At 33.1% G+C, this 23561-nt stretch overlaps 2 protein-coding genes across 2 annotated transcripts; both read left to right on the top strand.

Moving 5' to 3' along the window:
• Positions 1–5845: 5845 nt before the first annotated feature.
• Positions 5846–16953, top strand: LOC131172526 (uncharacterized). The gene is made up of 12 exons (XM_058133446.1): positions 5846–5870; positions 6708–7154; positions 7243–7331; positions 7973–8081; positions 10002–10069; positions 11068–11145; positions 11290–11354; positions 11817–11883; positions 11978–12160; positions 15751–15807; positions 15887–15982; positions 16591–16953. The coding sequence occupies exons 2-12, from the start codon at positions 6713–6715 to the stop codon at positions 16750–16752; spliced, it is 1416 nt and encodes a 471-aa protein (XP_057989429.1). The 5' UTR covers positions 5846–5870; positions 6708–6712; the 3' UTR covers positions 16753–16953.
• A 2320-nt stretch (positions 16954–19273) lies between these two features.
• Positions 19274–22124, top strand: LOC131172525 (uncharacterized). Its single transcript, XM_058133445.1, has 4 exons — positions 19274–19439; positions 20476–20632; positions 20813–21106; positions 21328–22124. Exons 2-4 carry the CDS (start codon positions 20498–20500, stop codon positions 21949–21951), a joined length of 1053 nt encoding a protein of 350 aa, XP_057989428.1. The 5' UTR covers positions 19274–19439; positions 20476–20497; the 3' UTR covers positions 21952–22124.
• Positions 22125–23561: the final 1437 nt, after the last annotated feature.

Below are 23561 nucleotides of genomic sequence, written 5' to 3'. Positions count from 1 at the left end.
ATTCCATTCCTTAAGATGCATTAGCTTTAGATAGCTATAAAAATTATTGTTAAAATTAGTATTTTACTTTTTGAGTCAAACGCTCACTCCTGTTCATCTATTTTTCCAGGCTATAGAAAGATTATTTGTTGTGACTAACCTGCCTTTCTTCTTCGCAGGTCAATTAGTAGTATCTAATGTATTTTATACAACTGAATTAAATTTTAGACTTCTCATGTGTTAGGAGTATTTTAATTAATTTAGGTCTGTAATATAATATGGTGTTGAATTTATAAGATTATTAATTGCATGCATGACTGGATTGGATGAGTGAGCTGAGCTCCCATTGGATTTATGATATTATGAGCATGTGGAGGGTGAGCTGAGCTCCCTAATTTATTATATATTGTATTTACAAATCGGGCGAGTCAAAAACTCCCCGTTGAATGGTCCATTTTATGGCTGGACTCTGTCCGATTAAATTCTTGAAATTAGGCCCAAATGGGCCTTATGATTGGATTGAGGAATAGTTAGGCTTACTACGGGGCTCAGGAGCTTTAAGCTGGCCCAGGTCCTAGTGCCGGTCTGACCTATAGGCTGGGCCATGACAAAAATTAAGAATCCAAACACAAAATTACTTAAGAGAGAAAAGGTTGGTGAAAATTGTTTGGAACTTTTTTTTTTTGTCAAAAATAAATTCTAATTTATAGTGTCACGACCCAACCTATGGACCGGACTGGCACTAGAACCTGGGCCAGTCTAAAGCCCCCAAAGTCCGTAGTAAGCCTAACTATTCACTAACCCAAGTCTAAGGCCCATTTGGGCCCAATTTCAAGAATTCAACCGGACAGAGTCCGACCATAAAATGGACCTTTCAACGGGGAGTTTTTGACTCACCCGACCTGTAAACATAATATATAATCAATTGGAGAGCTCAGCTCACCCCCCACATACTCATACAACATAAAAATAAATGGGAGCTCAGCTCCCTCATCCAGTCCATCAACATGCATAAAATAATAAGTTTACAGGTCCAAAATAATAATTTATATTACAGACCCAAATCAAATAAATATTTCTAACACATGCGGAAATTCTAAGAGTTAACTGGTTTATACAAAAATTAATAAACGACCTGCAAGGGAGAAAAGCAGGTTAACCTCAAAAATATCCTCCTGTGGCCTGGAAAAATATTGAACAGGAGTGAGCATTCGACTCAGAGAGTAAAATATCAATTTTAACCATAATCTCTATAACTATCTAAAACTAATGCACCCTGTAGCATGAAATGTAACATCAGCAATAATTTCACATCACAATATCAAAAAGGTAATTTGGAGCACTCACACACCCATTAATATCAATCATAATATATGGGAGCTGATCCCCTATACAGCTCTCTTAAATCCAACCTGTGCCAGCGAAGAACTCAAGCCGGACTTTCGCTTAATAAACCAAATCGGGGTCCCAGTGAAGAACTCAAGCCATGCCTACCCCGAAGGATTGGGTCCCAGCAAAGATCTCAAGCCGTGTCTACCCGTCCTATCCATAGTCAACACCACATCACACGCATGCCAACGCACGCACATTGCTCCAAATTACCACAACAACATCCATGGCACTTTAACAGTTATGAATGTAATATAAAACGTGCCTAGAGTTTAACTACATAGATAGATACATATAAGTGATGAATGGGCATACTTGAACATATAATAATAGTGAAATTATAATTAAAATTAATATTTTACTCACAGACTTGACGGCAATCTCTGTGGCGGCTGGGCGGAGTAAGAAAGCTGTCCCGGCTCACCTGACAATTTTATTACAATCATTTAATAAATTTGACTCAATACAAACTAAGAAAAGACCAAATACGTCATAAGTCGTGCCGAAAATTCGGCAGAGTCTCCTCTATACCTAGGACCTACCCAACCTGCAAAATAGCTCAAAACACACTTCTATATTCATAATCCATATATCCACAACTCAATCACATCACACAGCCCCTCCTGGGCCCATCCAAACAGTCATCCATCGTAATATGTAAAATTTCAATTTAGTCCTTATAATTGACTCTTTTTGCAAAAACTATCCAAATGAACTCTAAAAATTCTAAAACTTTGCCCCGCGGTCCTTACCAATATTACTAGGCTAATGCAAAAAGAATCATAATTTTCTGAGCTACCACGAATATTTTACGGATTTTTAATCTCATTTAAGCACTAGAAAATTATGAAAAAGTAAGGTTCAGATTTACTTATGCCGATTCCGACTTTGGGGACGCGCTCGAGACATCTGACAATGGTGGGATAGCCAAAACCTCGTTCCAATTTGGAGACTTTTCCTGTAGTCGGTCTGTCTGGCCGGAAATTCACTGACCTGGACAACTGTCGAATTTTTGCGAATTGAAGATACCTACACGAAGCCCACAATACGGGGGTTAGTACATAAATTTTACGGAATTTTCTAAGTTCAATTGATGCTCGGAAAACACTATGAAGTTCCGTGGGACCCACCGAAAAACGGTGTTGGAAAAATTTGAAAATTATATCGCCGCGAAGCTCTCGACGAGTGGAGCGCCTTGGTACTCTCGGTTTTCTCGTGGGGTTTATGGTTTGCGAGAAATCTAGCCCAAAAATCAAAATGGGCTAAAACTTCCCGGACAAAAATTGGACAAACCGCTCGATGGATTTCGGTGTTCTTGGTGTCTATGGAAAGCTCTCAACGAGTAGATGGATTTAGACACAAGACCCGGACCGATTGGTGGCCGGATCGGCCGAATTTCGGCAGGGAAGTCAAAGAGTCGCGCGCGCGCATCGTGTTCCTTCGTGCGACATTTACCGGCGCTACAAGCGGCGGCCGGCGAGCTGGGGCGGCTGGGGGGTTGCGCCAGCGGGCTGGGGTGGCGGGGGAGGTGGCTGGCCGACGGGCTGGGGCGGGAAAACGGGAGAGAGAGAGAGAGAGAGGAAGGAGGAAACGCGCGTGGGAGAAAAAGAGAAGAAGAAGAAGGAGCCGGTTCGATTCAACCAGTCCAATCCGGTTTGGTTTGATTCGGCCGGTTCGATTCGGAATACAAAATTTTAAATTTTTACTCTGTCTTGGGACCGAAAACGAGGCTCAAAAATTTTGAAAAAATTCTAGAAAACTCAGAAAAATGCGTAGACTCCAAATATATTTTTAGTTTTGCCACATGGTCTTTAAATTAATTTTTAAAAATCATCAAAGTTTATATTTTCGAAAAATCGAACCCGATTTCTAAAATTCAAAAAATTTCAAATAATTTTCTAAAATTCAAATAAAATAAAATATCAATATTTACCCAAAAATAATAAATTTAAAAAATTAGGGGTGTTACATATAGATGGAAAGCAAAGTACAAAGCCTAAGGCTTGAGAAAATAGCAGTTAAACACAGCCTTCTACCAGTCCATAGAAATTAAACCCAAACTCATACAAATAAGCCATAAGGCTACATCAACCAAACACTAGAGGGACTTCTATGATAAATGGAGAGTCACTGAGGAGGTTCAAACACTAAGAATCATCCAAGGCCATGTAAGACTAAAAGCTTGACCAAGAAGGTCAAGAAACATAAAGCAAACTCTGAGATAGGGTCCAAATAGAAATAATGGAGAACCAAGCCACGGAGGAGCTGCAGAGAGCTACAGAATATCTCACTCTCTTATAGCCATTAAGGAATTGGAAAACTATCAAATTACGCCGTGAACGTTCGTGAAATGATTGGGTTTAGATAGAAATCCTTGAATCCATCTATAGAAAACACACATTGAATAAGGAAAAATAGAGAACACAACAAAACAATTGAACAATAGCTTTATCTTGTTTGGCCAACTGCAACAACAAAATCAACAAATATTTACATACTAACTCAGTGGTTTGGGTCTATTTGGATAGGATGAGGATAAGGTAAGTAACAGAAGAGTAATAAAAGATAAGGAGGGTTATAATAAAAAGATTTTCATGTTTAGGAAAGAGTAAATTAATGGAAAGGTAAAAAGAGGTATTATATATATATATATATATTTTATGTTTGAGAAGAGATGAATGAAGGTTAGACTTAAGGGTTGTTTAAATAAAGTTTAGTCATAACTCTCACCTCCCTTTTTGGATGTAAGAAAAATCAAGATTTAAAGGATGATATTTGCAGGATAAGGGAGGTTAATCTTTACTCTTACTTACTTTTACCTTATGTTAATTTACTCATTTCCAAATAGGGTACATAACTCACTTACCCCTCTTTTACCCTCATCTAAACAAACTATAAGGGACCCACTCACTAGGCCAAGGAAGGGTGACGTTTCCCGGCCTAAGGAAGGCCACTAAAGTGAAAGGGAGAAAAAGGCTAACCTTAAGACAAAAAAGGAAACAATTATTATTTAGTCCTTATATTTTAACGAAACTAACTATTTGATTCTGTATTTTAATAAAACTAATTATTTGGTCTCTATATTTAAAAAAACACTCTATTTAATTATTGTATTTTATTTTTGTTAAATTATTTAGTCACTCCATTAAATTTTCTGTTAGTCCATGCATGCCAAACTGCTATTTTTTCTCTTTATTTTAGTTAAATTAATTAATTGGTCATTGAATTTTGAAAAATACTATTATTTAATTCATTTATTTTAATGAAATTAAATTGTTAGTTCCTGTATTTGAAAAACATATTTTCTAGATGAAAATGAAAATTTCATTATGTAGAGACTAAATCCAAATTTACATTTTTTAATTGTTTAAATATTTTTATTCAATTTTTTGGCTTCATTTTTATATTTTCTCTATTGAAAAATAATTTCCTTAAATTATCTCTTTGATTACTTAGAAATGTTGGGGAATTGACTAACCTTTTTAATTGTATAGCTTGTATCAATTTCTATCAAAAGTTTAAAAATAGAGAGAATGAAAATGAGAAGGGAATGGATGTATAAAGGAAGAAATATAAGGAAAGAGGAATAAGGGAGGATAAAAAAGAGATAAAGAGGAGAGGTTTAAGACAATTTGAGTAAAATAAAAAATAATAAAAGAGATTAAGAGTTAACAGATCTAAATTGTAAAAAATAATTTAATGTATTTTTTTAAAATATAAGAATTAAATAATTATTTTTATTAAAATAAATAAATTAAATAGTAATTTGGTTAGTATTAGATATTTAATTAATGAAAAATTTAATGAAGTAATTAATTAGTTAATAAAAGTAAAATATAAAAATTAAATAATATATTTTTTAAAATAAAAAAAATAAATAGTTAATTATTAAAATGCAGCATACAATTTTCCAAAGAAACAAAGATTACTGAAGGAAACTAAAGGGAAGTACTAATGTCTCTCTTAGAGTTCTTGTTTGGGAGCCAGGCCTATGGCCGCCTTTGGTTTAAAGCTAGCTCTGATTTTGGCTTTAACCTATTTATTTTGAAATTAAAATATAAATGTAAAATGAAAAAAAAATTGTTAGGTCTATAAAAATTTATTAATAAAAAAATATAATTTTCACTATTTATTAGTTATAATAATTAAAAATAATAAATACGAAAAATAAAAATAATTAATATTTTTACAAATATTCAAATAATAAAATAAATGTATATATAATTTTTTTTAAAGAAAAATTGCTAATTTTTCTGAAATCCAAAATATCCCCAATCAGACGCAGACAGGCAGCCAAACAACACATAGAGAGTATAAAGCAGTGAAAACCCAGCTCTGCTAAGTGACAACAACTCCTCCTTCCCAAAGTTTCTCGTTCCCTTCTTCATCAACTCTTGTACTTTGAGGCTTCCTCTAAAATTATTCATCTCTCTCTCTCTCTCTCTCTCTCTCGCTCTCTCTCTCTCTCTCAAATTTCTAGATTGGATTTTGTCTCTTACATGGTAAGTTCTTGATCTGCTTTTCCCTTTATTATGCTTGCATATTAATCTCTATTCCTCAAGGTATGTGTTTCTCAATAATCACTGGCTCTATGCATGTCCTCCCTGTTTGCTTGCTGAGAAAATGCAGAAATGAAACGGAATTGTGCACTTAGTGTTTTGATTACTAAGGTTTAGCTGATTTGTTCACCCCTTCATCCCCTCAACAAAATAGAGAAGAAAGATGTCTCCTTTTCGAGTTAGCAAATGCTTCTTAGTCAAATAGCAATCCTAAGTTGCAAACTGGGCTTCTGGTTTGTATTTTGTTATTTGGGTACTTGATTTCCCCGACTCTCCGGCGTAAAATTGATGATTCATCGAGAATGAGGTTGCATTGACGTTTCGATTTATGTCGTGTGGCTCGTTTGTTTGCAGTTCTAGCTTGAAACAACAGTTTCGTATAGGTCAGGACTAAGGTTAATTATATTTGGTAATGGAAAAATTGCATGTCGAGACAAGAATAAAATATTGCAATTTCTTTGTCATTTTGTGGGGAATTTCAACTGATTTTTAATTTATATTTCTTAATTTCTCATAAATCTGCGTTCTTTTTGTGGCGATGACTTGTTTTTGTGTTTTGGTTGATAGCATATGATTTTAACGTCTAGTTTTTTTAAAATTTTCATTGAATTTTAGGAATATTGCGAAATGTGTTTTACGCCTAGTTCTTTTTTTTTTTTTTTAAAAAAAAAAAAAGAACTGAACATGGCCTTAGATATGCATTTTTGCAATTTCTGTGATGACCAGAAAAGGCCAATATTAATATATGTTGATATTCAAAATGTCCATGCATAACTGTAGCTGAAATGGAGAATGTAGATGCAAATCAGCTTCCTGAAGTGGATTCATTGCCAGATGGCTTTGTTGACAGCTCCAATGAACTTCTGGCTCCTCCAACCCCAACTTTGGAGCAAGAGAAGCCTCTGACTGATTGCAATGAGGATAGTATATCAGAAATTGATCATTCAAATGAAAGAATAACAAGTGTAGTAGCAAATGGATCAAACCAGGAGAGCAATGAGAAGACAGGAAAACTGAGAACGCTTCCCATTCCATTATCTGAAATAGATGGATTTGATGCTTCAGATCAATCAGAAGAGTTGCCTGATAAGGCCCTTGTGGATCAGGCAGAAGGTACAATGGCCATGCTCAATTCAGCTAATTTAGTTTATGAGGATTCAATTGGGGTACCTGAATGCAGTGAGGCAAAAGAACATGTTCAAGGGAATTGTCAAAGTTCAGAGAGCTGTAATGATCTTCTCTTCTGATGGATTTTCCCTTTCTCATTCTCATCTTTTCATTGAGTTTCTGATGTTAGATATGTTGGGTTTTGCAGCCATTAAAGGAGATTCAGGCACCCAAGCTATAGATGCAAACGAAATATCTTCATCGGAGGGCATTGAATTGCAGAAAGGCAGAAAACTAGTTAGTACTATTATGTGGCTTAATTTATTGTAGGACACTAAATAGGGTTTCCTCCCCATATTTTTGTTTCTCTTTAGCTAGAGAATATTTTATCATCTATGCCAGGATTGTGCATTTGGTCGTTCAGTTGTGTCCTGTTCATTTAATTAGTGGATATTGTGGAGTTCTGTTATCTTTCTGTATTTGAACTTGAAGTCAAATTGCATTTCAATGAACTTCAAACAGATACTCTCTGCATTGGCAAAAATTTTTATTTGTGTCATTTTCATTATATATATTCTTGTCACATGAAAAGATTTGTGGCTAGTATCATGTGCCCTATTAGAAAATCATTAATTTCTTATAAACCTAGATGTGCATTGCAAATTGTGACATTGCAATAGTGGCATCATAGAACAAGCACATTTTAAGTAATTGAGCATTCATGTTTTCATTAGATATGGATGCACAGAAACCATCATTTGGAGATTATTGAACTTTTTTTGAAGATATTGTTTACTCAAGGTGTCTTCTTTTTAATTGAGATTGACAATATTGCTAACACATCACTATGAGGTTTCTTAATTATTTCATTTTTGTTTCCTTGATTTGGTTATTTTACAAAGATGCTTGTGTTCATTGGATTCTATTTATTGCCTCAGGAAACCACTGAAGCCAAACGTAAGAATGCAAAACGGTCATTTAAATCAGAAAAGGAGTTTCTAGAGTTCACTTTGAAGTATCAACAAGTTCTTGCAGAAAGAGATGCTGGTGAGTTTAGTATTTTTCATGACATCTGACAGTTACTTCTGTGTGATTGATGAACAACAAATGTTTACAGCTAAAAAATTAAAAATTTTAATATTAGTGATTTGGATATGGTGGTTATCCTTTTGTTCTAATTATAATAGTTGTGACAATTTTAGAAGTTTCTTCATATTTACACGACCGTATAGCGAGACTATACTGGAATGGAAGGTTTTTTTGCATAAAAAATATTAAGAAATGACCCTAATAAACAATTTATTTTTACATGGGTATTACATGTAAAAACTGATTTTCATTTGTCATCTAGATTTGCTATTTGCTATGTACTATGTAATGGTTATATCTGAAATTTAGAACATTGCCTAGGCTATTTCTTGGATATTTGCGTTAATTGATGCTATATTTGGACTCTGATGATTCTTTCTCTGAAAAGCAGGATATTATGTCTTCTCGAATCATTCAAATTTTATACATATGGTTACATAATATCCTTAGCATTTTAATTTTGTTGTTTGTTTTCTCTAAAGAAAGACTCTTGTACAAATCCAGTGGTAAATGTATATGGATCATTAAAATCATTTGCCTCTAACTTGCTCACTTTTGCCTTTGATTTATGATAAATCATCATATTATGTGTGCCTTTTCCTTTATTGGCTTTGTTTTTTCAAGATTGCGCGATTTTGGGGTAAGTGAAGATAGTTAATTAGTCAAGCTTGGAGGTATGGTAGGAGTGGCTTGTATGGGTAAAAAATGGCATTGCCTTTGCTGTCGCATGGTCCCAATCTGATGTTATTTGGAACACCATTTGGGTTAGTAATATAAGGAGTTGCAAAATATCCAGCCAAGCAGTTGAATATTTTGGTAAAGGTAATTTTGGAAAGTTTTGTTTATGGTTATAAGTAATACACTTTTCCCTTCAGGTTGGTGCCGTGAGATGAATTTCATTGTGTTGAGATTGTGGTTCTTATTCAAATAAAGGTAGTAAAAGCTCTCACAAAAAGGGGATTTCACATGGAGGTGGTCCACTCCTCTGGATGTGAAATCCCCCAAGCACGGAACATCCAACGTTTTTTAGGCCCAATGAGATAGTTTGGCAGTTCTAATTATGATGATTTTTCTCTTTTCTTTTCTTTTTTTTTTAAATTAGACTTCATTTGTTTTGCGGAAAATATTCGCACTTTTTAGTGTTTGAGGCACTCAGGAAATTGGTTAACGGAGAATATTTTTCTGGTTAAAAAGAAAACTAAGTCATTACTCTGTTTAAAAGAGAAAGTCATTTTTTGGACTTTAACAATCTTATTAAAAAGTGAAAACACTTATACGTGCATGACATAAACCCATATCATTAGTTTAACATTGCAACCAAACAATGAAAAATATTTTCATGGAAAACTTTTTTTTAGAAAAACAATTTCCATAAAAAACTTTTTCCGTATATAAGTTATTTTTTGTAAAACAAATGGAGTATTAGTTTCTCTTATTTGTAGTATGAAAAGGAAAACTATGCTCTATATATGGGTGTTTGTAATATCTTCTTCATAGTGGAAAATTGCAGGTAGCTTCTGTAGACACATTGCTGAAACATGTAAAATTCATATTTTGTTTTTCTTTTATCTTTCAACATTTTTATTCTAATCTGTGTATGGTTTGTGTGCATTATTTTTCTAACACATTGGCCGTTGCCTTATCTAGATGGTAACCTATTCAATAGGAAATATCAATATTCTAATGTAATGTTAGTTTTTTTTCTTCAGATTTTAGGGGATCTTGAAGAAAAAATAACATTGAAGTACTAAAACATTTCATAAGCATATTCATTCATAGAGATTGCTAAGAAGAATGCTTGTAAGATACAATTGTGGAGTTAGATGTGTGACATGTGTCTTACTCTCCAAGTACCTTTTTCCTTTGTGGTTTTTGCAGCAATTGCCGTTCGCGATAAACTTGAGTCACTCTGCAGAGAGTTACAGCGCCAAAATAAAATGTTAATGGTATAGTTTTCTTTCTAAAAACTGCATCTGTATTAGATGATTGTATTATCAAGTTGATATTTGTTTTAGATGTTTATGTCTCGTATATTTCTTGGCAATGGTTGTGAGTTGGCGTTGGCATTTTGACCATGCAAAACATATTTTTTAAAGGGCATTAACTTTGTTGTCCAAATATTTTTCCATTATGTTGGGATTTATTGTTTAGCTAATTGATATTGTCAATGGTCTATTGTTTGAATGCAGAATGAACACCCTGCCATTGTTAGTGGATTTAAAGAATACCTCTGGCAGTTGCATATTAGTTATATCTCTCAAGACCTAAAAAAATTGAATAGTCTTCATTCATGTCATGGCTTAGCCTTGCTTACCAAACAGTATTCCCAAATCCCAGAACTAAAGTGACCAAAACATCCTTGACATTAAAAACCAAAAGGTCACATCATAAAAATTGCATCACTCCAACTACTTGTTCAAACTCTAACTAGAAACTCTTTTAAGTTGATGATATGCGAACATGACCTTTATTCAAAGCCTACGTCTTTATGTTGAAGGTTTTCATAGGTGTATGATGGTATATCTCATTATATTTAACTAAGTAACGGGTTGGCCCAACCATACCAGATGACATTGCTTATGTTGTTTCAAGGAAATATTTTTGCACTTTAATTATAACTTCTTAAGAATTTGCCTAGAGAGGGAGGTCAGTGACATTTTTGGTCACTTAAATGAAAACATGCATAGCGCTTGAAAGTTGATTTAATGCCATTTGTAACAATTTGAATCAAAATTTCAGCTTAAGAGATTTTAGTACTTACTTTCTTTGAAAAGTGCAATTATGTGATCCAATATTGGTTTCTGTAATTGTTTCAATTCATTGAAGACCTGGAGTAATTATTTTAATGCATTTGCACTATCCAATACCAGTATTTCTACCATTTTTAGGAGCTTGCCCTGTTTCTATTTAAGTATGAAACTGATGGACCCTGATAATTTGACAGGGAGAATGCAAAAGGGTGTCAACAGAGGGGCAAAATTTGAGATTAGATTTATCTGCTAAGTTCCAAGATGCAATCAAGGTTTGATTCAAAACCCAATCTCCCCACCGCCCTTTGTTTGTCTTACTCAATAAAGTATCTGTGCTTATTATCAAAACTATGTGGCATACAAAAATTGTCAGATGCAATTCAGGTCATTGACTCATTAATACCTTTCTATTGTAGGATGTGAGCAACAAGTTAGAGGAACAGAAAGAGGAATGTTTCTCACAGTTGAAGGAGAATGAGATGTAAGATGAAGTAAACTTCTTTTTTTTTTTTGTCCTGAGAGAGTAACAAATATCAAGCAGTGTTTGTTGAAAGTATTTTACATCAAAGAAGTATTTACACAGTGACTTTGTAGACTCTGCATAGACCTGAGTTTATTTGTCCCCATCCTTTGATATTTAAGATCATTACTGGATTTTCCTTCAGCGCATCATTTGGCTTCTTGATCTATAATCAAATAGAAATCATTTCATCTGAGTTCCCATGTGCAAATTCAAGTTCAACAGCACTTCAATCCATTTCTTGGATTTATCTGCAATTTTTTCATTCTTTGCTTTGAGCTTGTTCAATCTAAATCTGCAAAATCAGTTTTCTGAATTTTTGCTTAGCATAGAAGAGTCAAATATCATTTCTGTTTTATTATGTTTGTAAAATGTACAATTGTTCTCACTATCACGGTAATCCATGTGGTTCTTCTTGCTTAGGTTAAGAAATAAGCTGAAACAACTAGCTGATCAGTATGCTCTTTCTGAACAACAATATGCACAGAAGGTAAATAGTTTATGATTTACTTGAATATGAACTTATTGGTTCTGTGAACTTTCGAGTTATAATTCACCTTATGGTTTGGAATTTGAATGCACAGTTAAAACAGAAAACACTGGAACTTCAGCTTGCTGATTTGAAGATCAAGCAACATGAAGAGAAATTGATCCAGGAGCAGTCTCACATGAAAGTGTATGCTGAACAGGTGGCACAATTATTGGTGACAGAAAAGAATTTGCGCTGGCAGTTGACAGCTGATGGAGAAAAATTCCAACAATTCCAGGTCAACTTTATATATAACGAATCATGTTATTGTTGTTTTGAAGCTAACCTTGGATTGTTGAGTGTGGACTTTTAGTTTCGTGTGCAGTATATTAATAGTAGTAGTTGTTACTTGCTTGATGTCAAGAGTCATCTGTTATGATAATAAGGAGAATAGGAGCAGTGCGAATGTATAGGAGAATATATTGTATAAGTAGGATTTATGGGAGAATATATTATATAAATAGGGAGCATTGTAACTGATTAGGGGCTGTCAAGAATTCAATAATACAACAATTCCTTCTCTCTCTTCATCCTTCCTTCTTCCTTGACATATTCTCTCTCTATTCTGCTTCTACCTCTGTTCTTCCTTCCTTTCTTCTTCTTCTTCTTCTGTAGGTTTGGCTCTTGGGAACACTATTATGTAACAAATTGTTATTAGTTTAAAGTGGTTCGGCGTAAACCTACTCCACAAATAAATATTTTATTTTGAGAAAAATAATTGCAAACACTAAATATTTTCTTCACTCACAAACCACTCAAACCCAATTACACCCCAGAAGCCTCACAAATTCTCAGTCTCACACACCCTTCTTTCTCTTACTAATTTTTCATATCCCAAAAAGGGTACTACAAATGGAGAATTCATATCCTTTATGTAGCCATGTAAAAGTCAGCTTACAACTTGAATTTGCCTATTATAAATAGCTGGCTATTAGCTAGCATTATAAAATGCTTTAGAATATCCCACATGTAGCCACTTTCTTTAACTTAAGCCACCAATATTGACTAAGTAAACTACAACTTGGTTATAGTTGTACTTTCTTCAATAGTAAGAATTCAAGTTACCAATAACAAATCTCCATCTTAACTTAATTTCTCTTGCACTTTAATCCTCTTCATCAAATAGAATTAATCTTCACAATTTCTGTAAAAGTTAATTTTCGCTTGGGTAATTCTTTGCACTCTTGATTGTTAATGTTGCCATTTGCCTCAACTTGCATTTTTTCAATCAATGTCTTCATGATTACGAGAGCACCTCGGCCAATTTTCATGACTCCGCAATGCATGGAACACCCATAACTCAAAGAATCTAGTTTACCGAAGGAAATTAAAATTTCTTTCAATTTTAGGAATATATCTTACTCTATCAAATATCTTTACATGATCATCATGCAGTTCCATCTTCGCTCTGGTAATACCTTCGACTTTCGCTTTGTTACCATTGGCTAGCTTTACTTGTTCTCCTTTATTTTCTTCAATCATATCAAATCACTCCTTATTAGAGCAAATATGGAATGGGCAAGCAGAATCTATTAACCACTCATCTCGCAATGGATCCTTTGCCTTTTCTTCATTATCATCCACATTCAAAACATCACATTCAACATCATCATCAATTGTAATTGTAATTGCAATTATGGCCGTCTCTTCTTTTTCATGGCTTTTCTTGTGAATTTTTTGAACTCTACAAGGTATTCCTTCATTTTTCTACAATGATATTGAATGTGGTCCTTCTGATGATAGTAGTAACATTCTTTCTCTGCGCAATCTACTTGTAGTCTCGAGCCTGATCTACTATTTTTTCTATAATAATTTCCATGTGAATTAGTTCTATCACGAGTAGAACTAATAGCAAAAGCTCTACCTTCATTGCTACCACTAGGCATTTTGAATTTCTCATCATCCAAAATTATTGCAGTAACTTTTTCCACTTCTTCTTTCTTTTCTTCAAGTACATCGAATTGCTCTTTAGAGCAAATATGGAATGAGCAAGCAGAATTCATTAGCTACTCATCTCGTAATGAATCATTTGCTTTTTCCTCATTATCATCCATATTCAAAACATCACATTCAACATCATCATCAATTGTAATTGTAGTTGCAGCTGTCCCTTCTTTTCTGCAGCTCTTGTTGAATTTTTGAACTCTACAAGGTCTTCCTTCATCTTTTTATAATTGTGTTGAATGTGGCCCTTCTGATGCCAGTAGTAGCATTTTTTCTCTGCACAGTCTACTTGTGGTCTTGATTCTGATTTACTATTTTTTCTATAATAGTTTTCACGTAAATTGTTTCTATCACGGCTAGAACTAATAACAAAAGCTCTACCTTCATTGCTACTACTGGGCATTTTGAACTTCTCATTATTCAAAATTACTGCAGTAACTTCTTTCGCCTTTAGCGTATCCTTCTAGACTGTTAGGGTTGTCACTAGGCTTTTGTAAGATTGTGTGAGAGAGGTTAGAAGCAAGAGGGCTTTATCTTCATCATATGCCTTCACACTAATGCTGGCCTATTGGGTAATTAATTTTTTGAAGACATTAAGGTGATCTCTAACATCTGTACATTCCTCTATTCTGAATTTTTCAAACATCAGACATTAAGGTGATCTCTAACTGCGGTAATTTTGGATGATAAGAAGTTGAAAATGCCTAATAGTAGCAATAAAGATAGAATTTTTGTTGATAGTTCTAGTTGTGATAGAAGCAATTCACGTGGAAACAATTATAAAAAGAATAATAGATTGAGCTCAAAAATATGAGTAGACTATACATAAAGAATGCTCCTACTGTCAGTAGAAGAGTTACATTCAATACACTTGTAAAAAACTGGAAGAAGTACATTTATTGGAAGAATACAAGTTGAGACAAAGGTCAACGTCCGCAATTAAGAGTGACAAGAATTACCCAAGTGGAAATTAACTTTTGCAAAAATTGTAAAGATTACTTCTATGTGATAGAGGACTAAAGGGCAAGAGAATTCAAGTTACGGTGGAGATTTATTATTGGTAAATTGAATTCTTAACATTGAAGAAAGTACAATTATAACCAAGTTGTAATTTACTTGGTCAATATTGGTGCTTTAAGTCAAAGAAAGTTGATAAATGTGGGATTTTCTAAAGTTGATACTTGGTCAATAGCTAATAGTTAGCTATTTATAGTCAGCAAATTCACGTTGTAAGGCGACTTTTATATGGCTATATAAAGGAGATGAATTCTCCATTTGTAGTACCTTTTTTGTGATGTGAAAAATTAGTGAGAGAAAAGGTTGTGTGAGGCTTCTGGGGTGTAATTGGGTTTGAGTGATTTGTGAGTAAAAAATATGTAGTGTTTGTAATTATTTTTTTTGTAATAGAAGATTTGTTTGTGGAGTAGGTTTACGTTGAATCACTTTAAATTTTGTTTTCTTTGATTTGTGAGTTATTTTCTTTATAAATTGTAACTGATTGGGGGCAGTCAAATTCAATAAGACAACAATTCCTTCTCTCTTTCTCTCTCTCCCTCCTCCCTTCTTCCTCGATATTCTCTCTCTGTTCTGCTTCTCCCTCTGTTCTTCTTCCCTTTCTTTCTTTTTCTGCAGGTTTTTGGGTCTTGGGAACTCTGTTATGTAACATCATCATTTCATGAAAAATCATATTTTAGTTCTGGACTTTCTCCAGATAAAGTAATTGATTCTTCTTCACAATCCAGTTACATTCTTTTGATAAAGTTGGTGTCTTTGGCCATCATTTCTTGCAGTACTATCATCAGAGTCCTTGAGCTTATGCTGTCCATCTATACTGCCATATTGACATATAGTTGATAGGTCTAAAGTTCTAACATGGTGTTGCAGGAGGCATTGTTAAAGAGCAATGAGGTTTTTGAAACATTTAAGCAAGAGATTGAGAAGGTGCATTTGCTTTCATCTTCAGAATTACCCATATATTCTCAAAAAAGTCCTTTCTAATTGTTATATTTGTACATATTAGATGGCAAAATCAATCAAGGAACTGAAGAAGGAAAATGTTTTCTTGAAGAGCAAATCTGAGAAATCAGATGTTACTCTCATAGAACTTGTTGAGGAGGTACGTCTCGCTTGCATTTTTCTTTTTTCATAAACCGAGTAATCCCCAATTAATAATGAGTGCTGGCCACCTGACCTGGGCCTAGCTTTATGGTTTTTAGAGGTGGAATTTTGTGTAGAGATCTGGTTTTGAGCCCCTAGTACTCTTCTCTTGTATGAGAAAGAGGGGAAGAAAAAAATGTAAAGAAGAAAAAATGTACTGTGGTCCAAACGCCCAAGCAATGCAACGCCTTTGCTCTCATGTTAGAAAATAATTTTTCCAACAGCTTACTATGCTTTATGCTGCATAAGCTGTTCAGTTGTGCAACCCATCTTCAATTTATATAAAGCTTTTGGCTCCCTTTTGACTCCATTGTTGCCGTTGAATATAAGCTACACTTGTGACTGATTCTTTTATCCAAATTAAATCTGGCCTAGCTAAATTATATTATAACATCTGAATATGATGCATATACACATACATGCTTACATTATATACATGTTATTGAGAAATCTTTCTTAATACCAGTTTATGAGCTCCACAACGTTAGATACTTTCTCCAACTTCCATTGGCATGCGCTTTTTATTACCTTAAAATTAAGGCACTCATTTTCTTTTACTTTGGACAGCGTGAGAAGTTGAAGATGCAACTGGAGAAAACCAAGAATCAAAAAGAGAAGTTGGAATCATTGTGCCGATCACTTCAGGCAGAAAGGAAGCAGAATTCTAATGGGGGCAACGCCCATGATGCAGTTCAACCATCCAAGATCACTGAGATTAAGCATGTATGAATAGCAATGAAGGATTTTGTCAGTATTGCTTCAAATTATGTTTCATACTTTGTTTCCACTTAATCAGCTTGCCAAGGAAATTCACAGGGATCAAATGTAACTCTACGAGCATAATTTTATACTTCTCCGGAAAAAATACTGCTTTTCTTTTTCGTCCTTGACCCAAAATAATCATTCGGTTATGGTAATTGAATTGTACCACTCTAGCTTCTACTTTTACTCATCTCTGATTGGAAGCTAAGGTTACTTATTGAACATTTGGGTGCTTTGATGCATTGGAATTGAAAAACCATTTGGAAGCGAGTCTAATTTGGCTTTTTGAAAGTCACTGAAAGAAATGTAGTTGCACAGAGTCCGTAAAACCGGCTTATGCTGTCATAGCAAGTACATGATCTCGATATGGAAGTGATATTTTGCTCTAGACCTGGCCAAGGGCCGGTTTTAAAACTGGAAGTGGACCGGTTTAAATTGGACCAGAGCTGAACTGAAATTGGTCCAACTTATCTTTGACTCGAACCAGAATTAAATAGGAACTGAATCTGACAGCTTGTGATTGAATGACCTTTTTTTCATTTAAAAATTAAAATTTGTTGGATTTGAGTCAGATTGAAGTGGAACTGAAATTGAACTGGATCGAAACCTTGGGGATTCACAATTCTGGTTTTAGGCTGGTTTGAACCGGAACTAAACCGGTGGCCCTACCTTTGTGCAATTCATGAGAAAACTTCATCTGATGAAAGAAGAAATTCCTGACTCAGAGCAGGAAGAGATTCAGGATATAATTTCAGGGGTAAAAACATAAGCATCATGATGCATAAGTGATAGTGGTTCAGAATTCATATTTAACTATTAATTTACTAGGTTTAATTAAATATAAATAATGAGTAATGGACCATAGGAGCAAAGCTTTCTTTTTAAGCAGGAGCAATAACAAAAATATGATATATTTTCATTGGAATTTAAGTGGGGCGGTGGGGCAAGGGCCTCATTGCCCCATTGTCGACCTTCAACCAATAGGCTTTTGAGCCAAGAGGAAGGAAATCCCACGAAGGTAATCTTTAGTTGGAGGGATTTGGAAGATGGGTTGTTGAATGGGTATTTTAAAAAAGCAAGATTATGTGCAGGTGTAGTCAGATTTGATGATCATCTGCTAAGGCCAATATGCAGGAGTGGTCAGATTTGTGATTAAAGCAAGGCTTGTTGGCTTAATCAGAACTTTGGGTTTGATAAGCAAACGTGAATAAAAGTTGAAAAATAGGCTTTAATCCATAGTGGAACAAACAAGGAATTGGGATTTTATATTACCATGGTATTATTAAAAAAATATTAAAATAATATGTCATTAAAAATATTAAATAATTATAATTAAAATAATATAATAATAAAAAATCTTTAAATTATTATAATTTTCTAAAAGAAAATAATGCATTACAATACACATGTCATTATTAAGAAAGAGAAAAAAAAAATTATAAATCAAAATGAGAATGAAAAAGGTAAAAAAGCCCTTTTAAATTCCTATAATTATTTTTAGAGTTGAATAAGTTATTATTAATTTAGTTAATCCTTTTAAGTTTTTGATAATTACTTTTAAAGTTAAATAAATACTTATTAATTCAGTTTATCCTTTTAAACTTATGAAAATTATTCTTATAATTAAATAAGTACTTATCAAATTAATTGATTTATTTAAATGCTTATAAATTAAAAATTTACTTTTACAACCCCATTTGATGCTGTGTGTGCTCCGCTAAATGTAAGTCTAGCATGCCCAATATCACTGAGTCATGTAGTACCTGAAACTCCTCTTCTACATCTAGCATAGGGCATTTAACATTAGACATGCTGAATGATAATAATTCATATTTTTAAATCATTAATCTTTTATTGATGAAATTAAGTTGGAGAGATAGAGAGAATAGTATAGAGTTTAACTTTTAGATTATATAATAAAAATGAATATCAACTAAACATTCTTCTATCGCATATAAGTCATGTGATAGAGATTATATTTATTTAACCTAAATTTTTAACATTTTAATTCAAGAATAATCGTAAATAATTTAAATAGATTAACTAAATTGATAAAAACTTATTTGATTATATAATAATTGTCAGGAGTAATTTAAATGGATTAACTAAATTGATAAGAGCTACTCTATGTGTAATTGTGAACGACTTAAAAAATATTTTTGTCAATAAAAAAAAATATTTTGATTTATTGAAAATTTTCACCATTATTATTAAAATTTCAAAAGAAAAGGGCATTGTTATGCTGCATTGCACCTCTTTCCTAAAAATTAAAATTTGGTCAACAAACCACAATATAACAAATATCAATAATATATATATATATATATATATATATATATATATATATATACACTATAGAAGAAGAATTCGTGCGCGCAATTATCACGTCTGACCAAAGCCACGCGCCCCAAACCACTCTTTCCATTCCATCTTTTGACTTTTACGCACACGTCAATTGGCGTGTGCTAAGCACGGCGTCGTTTACTATATCTCTCTACCGAAATGAATAAACAAGTACCATCTCTCCCTCGTTTTCTTCATTCTCACCTAACTTCTTTTGATTCCTTCCTCTTCCTCCAATTATTTGCTTCTCTCCATTGACACTTTCCTCTCAATTCTTGCCTTTCTCCTCTTGATTTTCACTGCAGAAGCAGGTATGTTGTGATTTTGCTTTTGGGTTTCTTTCATTCTCCCAAATTCTTTCCCAATTTCTTTGGATTTCTTGTTTTTTGTTTGTGCGCCAGAAATGTGATTGCTTTCAGTTTTGGATCTTTGTTTTGCCATTTTTTTAGCTTAGTGTTTGCTGTTTTAGTTACTATGATCATGATCTGCGCTGTATTCATACTGAATTTTTTTTGACGGTATCTTATTGTTTAAGGGAAAAGATTGGATTTATTGATTTGGAAGTTTTTGACTTGGTGGATCGATGGTTTTATGGTTGCGATGTGAAATTGGGTTTTCGAATTGAAATGAGTTTTTGCATTTCTTGTGAGGTCAAGCTCTATGAATTACAGTAATCGTTTAATGGCTTCTGGAAATGTTTCAGTTCTTTGTAACATATATCTCTGCTGAACTTTAGTTTTTGGAATTAGTTTTGATTTTGTAGATATCTCAATGGAGGAATGAATTACCAATCACCTGAAAAATTTTGAAGCTAAATAGCTTTCTTTGGGATTGTGCTGTCTAATTCTTGATCAATTACAGAGATCTTCGTTGGAAAGTCCTCAAATAATCTCCAAACGCTACTAACAGCTGCTGTTTGTGAAGCAGCGTTGAATTTAATTTCTTTTCTTCTTCTTTGGGCTTCCAACATCTGGCTTGATGTTCCCAGATCTTAAGATGCGCTTTCTCCTTAGTACTTATCAAATCCTTGAAAATCTCCTGAAACAGTCTTTGAACTGTTGCCGACATCAGTTTTGAGTTCCTGTGGCACTCTTCTATCAAGTCACAAGATATTTAATCTTTAAGATTTTAAGCTTTAACTGTTATTGGTATATATGAGCTAGGCTTGTTTTGACTTTTATGTATATTGTCTTCTACTTTGACTCTTAAGATTTTCATCCTTACTTTTGGCCCAATAACTGCTGATTTTTACCATAGCATGATTTTGTTGATCAATGGGTAGAAATTTTGGCTTCCCACTTGGCATTTTGGATTTCATATGCATAACATTATGAGCTATCTGTGCAGGCAAACTTGCTTCCTGATAAAGATGGACTTCTTCTTCAGAGGCCTAAATGATGAATCTGTGCCTTCTCATCATGACATTCTTAGGTGTCCCTTTTTGAGAAACATTAATGAGCCCACTAATTTCTCCTTCTCCTCGTCCATGCCTTTCCCAATGCCTGTAAGTTATATATTTTTACATAGTTGTGCTGAAGTGTATGATTTTCTGTATGTTTCTCATTCATTGCCATTTTATTTTCGTCTCATTTTCGCATTTGCTGACTTGACCCATTTCCTTATTTAATTAACATTGGCTAATTGAAATTAGGTCACTTCTGATTTTTTAAATTCTTTTTGCCAGATCCGCAAAGGCAGAGGTCCAATTTTTGAAGATGGTCCAAATTTTGATATGGCATTCAGGCTATTCCATGGACATGATGGAGTTGTCCCACTTTCTGAAAGATCATTCTCAAGTTCTGAGAAAGAAGACTCCCGACCAACCCTTCCTGAGTTCAATCCGTTAGCTGCAAAGGCAGCTACCATCAGTCTCTCATCCTTTGGACCTGGGGGACCCTTTAGCTTTGACTCATTTTCAAAGAAGTGGAAGAATGAAGAGATGAACTCCAAATCATCCAAAAAGAAGCCATCTTCACAGGTAAAGTATTGTTAATTTCTTGCTTATGAGTGGCGATTATTTCTTTTCCTGTACATTGATGTGTAATTTAGCATCCCTGAAGGTTCTTAAATATATTTGATAGATCAGACTTAAAGAGTGTTAAAGCATTTGAGACATGTTTATATCTTGAAACTTTAAAAAAAATTCTTTTATATTATGTCTGAATTGATCTCTTGACTGCTTTTAATGATATTTTTCAGGGAGAACAGCCAAATCATGAGGCATCAAGCAATGAGTGGTTGCAAACCGGAAATTGCCCTATTGCAAAGTCATATCGTGCGGTTAGCAATGTCTTGCCGCTTGTTGCAAAAGTTTTCCAGCCCCCACCAGGCGTGAAATTCAGGTGCCCACCTGTTGTGGTTGCAGCCCGAGCAGCTATAGCACAGACTGCATTTGCTAAGAACCTTCGGCCTCAACCCCTGCCTGCCAAAGTACTTGTGATTGGGATGTTGGGCATGGCTGTGAATGTCCCTTTAGGAATATGGAGGGAACACACCCAAAAATTTTCGGCATCATGGTTTGCAGCTGTCCATGCAGCAGTCCCATTCATAGCAATGCTTAGGAAATCTGTGTTGATGCCAAAGTCAGCCATGGCATTTACCATTGCAGCTTCTGTACTCGGACAGGTTATTGGATCTAGAGCGGAGCGATACCGGCTGAAGGCAGTAGCTGCAAAGAAAATGTCTCTTGCAGAAACTCCAATTAGTGGTTCAAGTCAGTTGCAAATTGTTTCTGTTAAAGGAGGACATTGCGGAAATCTGGTGGAGTATCCAGTTTCACTTCACGTTGCTGGGAATTCTTCATCAGCAGATGTATTTTGCTGATGTTTTTCTCTTGGCATTTACAGATCCAACATTACTTGGATTCTAAAGATTGTAATTCTTTGTTTGCACGCACGTTTGTTTTCCGTGATTGTTGTCTCCTTTACTGTAAGAACCAGATTTTGGCAATTGAAGGAATAAAGGCTATGGAGAAAAAGAGTGATTTATTTGAAGAATCTGTTATTGATGGAAAAATCTAGCTTTTCTGGTGGCATTCTTATCTTTTATGTAATGGATGGCTATGAGTATGAAGGGAGAAGGATATGGGTCACAGAATAGTTTATTGAATTTTCAACAAATCCAGCCGGCATAATGTTGCTGGGTAATCGCCTGTTTTTGTTGAAAATAATGTTGGAGCATGTCAACCAATGGCAGCTACCATTTTAAAATATTAGTTGTTCATTTGTCTTGGAAAAGAATTTTACATCTTCTAAAAAAGGTTGACTAATGAGCAAATCCACTATCCAGGTAACCGTGGCTGCCACATCCGCATTGGACTTTTATTTGCCATTGCCAACTAAGCTATTCTTGTTACTCTCAATTTTTTTAATAAGATGAGTTCATATATATATACACATGTGTGTGTGTAGAGGGAAGGAAAGGAAAATATTGGGTTTGTTTAAATTACTCTTTATTATTTATAATATTTATAATTATTTTTTTTATTATTTAATTTAATTTTATAATTTATATAAATTTAAAATTCTTAGAACTTAAAAGTTAATTGTCTATATAATTTAGAGTTTATATAAATATAAAATTTTTAATCCTATTTATATTTAAATTCTACTTAATTAAATTTTTATTATAATACAATTTAAAATAAAATTTTATAAAAATACATTCATAATTTATATTATTTATAAGGATAAAAAGGTATTTTATTTATCTAATTTACTTTTTTACTAAATTCTAATATATTTTATTTCTATCTTATAATTATTTATGTAAAAATATTTTAATATAATTATATTTAAATTTATATAAATAAATAAGAATATAAATTAATTTTTGCCAATTCTTTTATTAATATTTTTGAAATTTTCTTTTAATTTAATTTCTTATAAGTTCATTTAAAAAATATTTCATATAAAATAAATTTATATTTTTTTAATTATAAATATATTTCTAAAATTCTTAATTATTGCATTAATATATAAGTTAGTTCTAAAATATTATAAAAAAAATTCATATTCATTGATTTATAAAATAATATTTAATTAATATATAATATATAATAATATTATATGAATATAAAATTTTTAAATAATATATAATAATATAAAACATATAAAATAAATTATATATATGAGAAAAAATTAAATAGATAAATATATTATTTAAAAAATTAATAATTAACATAATATTTTAGTCTTGAATTTAATTATAAAATTAATATAATTAATCTTGAAATTTATAATACTGATTTTTTTTATTTTAAAATTGTACATTATTAAAAGTTTAAAAATACTAATATGTGTACACATAAAAAAAGTATAATGATTTTTTAATCTTTTAATACTATAATCTTATTATTATGGCATGACAAATAGTAAATACATAAAAAAAAATTAGGAATCATGCCTTAAATATGAAATTTTTATTTCAATTAA

Source organism: Hevea brasiliensis, chromosome 14 (genome assembly GCF_030052815.1).
Source record: "Hevea brasiliensis isolate MT/VB/25A 57/8 chromosome 14, ASM3005281v1, whole genome shotgun sequence".
Taxonomy (NCBI): Eukaryota; Viridiplantae; Streptophyta; class Magnoliopsida; order Malpighiales; family Euphorbiaceae; genus Hevea; species Hevea brasiliensis.
Note: the sequence above shows the minus strand (reverse complement) of the source record. Positions and strands in the feature narration are given on the sequence as shown.